The following is a 2,705-nucleotide window of genomic DNA, read 5'->3' on the forward strand; positions in this document are numbered from 1 at the left end:
GCCCTCAGCAGTAGTCTTGAACAGCAGAAACTCAAGCGCCTCGCACTCCCTCTGCCAATCGTACTGGGAAGGGAAGGTGAGGAGGTGGAAGAACTGGCCCCATCGCCCCCCGACACACCCAAGCCCCCCATGCTGCTGGAGGAGGTCTCACCAAGCTCCTACTTACAGATCTGCTCGCCACCTGCAAGGAAAGAGGAACAAGAATGGGGTGTCAGCACCACATTCATGGTGTCTTGCCCATGCACAGAGGACAGGGCCCTACCCTGCCATCACACCCTGCCCATGACGGCTCCTTCCAGGCATAAGGGCTCGGCTCCAGCAAAAGTGACCCGGCCTTCCCAACTTCTTGGAGCTGGAGATGTCCTGGGACAAGCTCCATTCATCATCCCCCTCTGTCCCAGTGTGATGGTGGCTCAGGCAGCTGCCTGCAAAGGGGTGTGAAGATGGGACCATCCTTACCAGGCCACCGCTGCTACTTAGTGCTGTTATCCCAAGGATGGAGCTGCCAACAGAGCCGATCTGCGAAGATGGGACCATCCTTACCAGGCTACTGCTGCTACTTAGAACTGTTTTCTCTGGGCCAGTGCCGGGCTCTGTTTACCTCCACCAAGGTCTGCATGAAATGCACAACGATGGGCGGGTCGGCAGATGCTGGGGGCCAGACCTGACCTCACGTCCTTCCTGGCGTCTGTGATAGGCGGAGAAAGGCTGAAAGCAAAACCAAAAAGCAGTACACAGTCCAGGAAACCCTGGATGAAATTTTCCACTTCATAAAGCTGGGGTTAACTTTCTGATTCTACCTTAAATGTTAAGTTTGGGAACAGAGAGGTGACACAGGAGATCCAGGAAATGTTCTTGAGTCAGAGGAGTTGCGGGACATCTCCAGATATGCATGTCGTGCAGTGACCTCCCATTGACCTTTGAGAGACCTTCCTCTAGTCCCAGCCTGATCAGGGACTCAGCTTCTAGTTTTTGTTCCCTTCCCCTTACAAGCCACGGGGACAGTTCCCCCTCACTGAGGAATCATACTTCCCCTCTGGTGGGATCTAAGTCTCCCAGAGACTGTCATATGAGTGTGGGAACTGCAAAACTCCCTTAAAGAAAGCCCAGAGGGTGACTCAAAGCAGCTATAAAAATAACACCAGGAAAGTGTTATTTATAGAGGAGGAATATTTTCACAGGATCACAGAATGGTGGAGATTGGAGGCACCTGTGGAGGTCAAATGGTCCAACCTCAACCTAGAGCTCCTTGCCTAGGATCGTGTCCAGAGGACTTTTGAAGACCTCCCAGGATGGAGGCTCCAGAACATCTCTGAGTGACCTGTGTCAGGGGTCGGTCACCCTCACAGAGGAGAAGTCTTTCCGGATGTTCAGAGGGAACCTCGTGTTTCTGTCGCATGCCCATTGCCTCTGGTCCTGGCACTGGGCACCAAGAAGACCCTGGCTTCATCTTCTTTACTCCCCCATCAGGTGTTGATACACACTGATAAGATCCCCCTGAGCCTTTTCCTCTGCAGGTTGACCAGCCCCAGCTTTCTTGGCTTCTCTTCATACAAGAGATGCTCCAGACCCTTGGTGGCCCTTTGTTGGTCTCTTTCCAGGATGTCCATGTCTCTTTTGTAATGGGGAGCCCAGTACAGTATCCAGCGCTCAAGGGGTGGCCTTACCAGTGCTGAGCAGAGGACAAGGATCACTGCCCTCAGCCTGCTGGCAATGTTCCTCCTAATGCAGCCCAGGATGCTGTTGGTGTTCACTGTGCCCCAAGAGCACATTGCTGGCTCATGGTCAACTTGGTGTCCCCCAGGACCCCCAGGGCGTTTTCTGCTTTCCTGCTGGTTGCCCCACAGCATGTCCAGGTTGTCCCTAGCTCGTTCCTCCCCATAGCCAGGACTTTGTACCTTCCCCTTGTTGAACTTCGTAAGGTTCCTGTTGGCCCATTTCTCCAGCATGTCCAGGTTCCTCTGGGTGCCAGCATAACCCTCTGGCACATCAGCCACCCCTCCCACTTTTGTATTGTCAGTAAAGTGGCTGAGGGTATGCTCTGCCCCATGAAGTGGACCAGTAATGAAGATGTTGACCAGGACTGGACCCAGTACTGCTTCCTGGGGCACATCACCAGTGCTTGGCCTCCAACCAGACCTGGTCCAGCCATTATCAACCCAGTTATCAACCCAGCAACCCAGGGAATATTTATTTTGATGCTCAAAATCAAATGCTGGCAACGAAAGAGGCATCTGTTGGTCTCAGGAGGTCATGGGGAGCAAGAGCAGCTGCTCCCTTTGAGATGTCCCAAGGTGGGACATCACTCACTGGCAGCTTCTGGGCAGAGGAAAGCAAAAGTGAAAAGAACACAAATCAAATAGGGTTGGCACAGATTCTCCATGCAACCATTTATTGCCACACAAGAGGGATGCCAAAGCTGCTGGCACAACGCTGGTCCCTCAGAGAAGGATGCTCCAGCCCTGCGTGTCCCCTGGGTGCATCACTGCCTCCATCACTGCAGCGCTGAGGACACCTGGGAGAGAAGATGGGCTGTGGTGCACTTGGCCAGAGCGGGTATTGGGGGTCCCCCGGGATGGTGGCACCCACTATGGCAGTGGCACCCACTGTGGCACTGGCGAGCTGACCCAGCCCCAGCAGGGTGAGGGCAAAGTGGATGCAGTTGCAGGTGACGGCGTCGTAGTCCACCGCCAGGTCCATGGCCA

At 54.3% G+C, this 2,705-nt stretch overlaps 1 protein-coding gene across 1 annotated transcript in view; it reads right to left on the reverse strand.

The window, feature by feature from the left end:
- Positions 1 to 560: 560 nt before the first annotated feature.
- LOC104526107 (uncharacterized) overlaps positions 561 to 2,705 on the reverse strand; it is a gene marked incomplete at its 5' end in the record, with an annotated part of 3,681 nt that continues 1,536 nt past the window's right edge. The window contains 2 exons of the mRNA XM_029085313.1: positions 561 to 708; positions 2,516 to 2,705. The exon at positions 2,516 to 2,705 is cut by the window's right edge and continues 132 nt beyond it. Of these exons, the coding sequence (XP_028941146.1) occupies positions 561 to 708; positions 2,516 to 2,705 (338 nt within the window). The remainder of the gene's footprint in view (positions 709 to 2,515) is intronic.

The sequence above is a fragment of the Antrostomus carolinensis genome, unplaced genomic scaffold (assembly GCF_000700745.2).
Source record: "Antrostomus carolinensis isolate BGI_N321 unplaced genomic scaffold, ASM70074v2 scaffold19006, whole genome shotgun sequence".
Taxonomy (NCBI): Eukaryota; Metazoa; Chordata; class Aves; order Caprimulgiformes; family Caprimulgidae; genus Antrostomus; species Antrostomus carolinensis.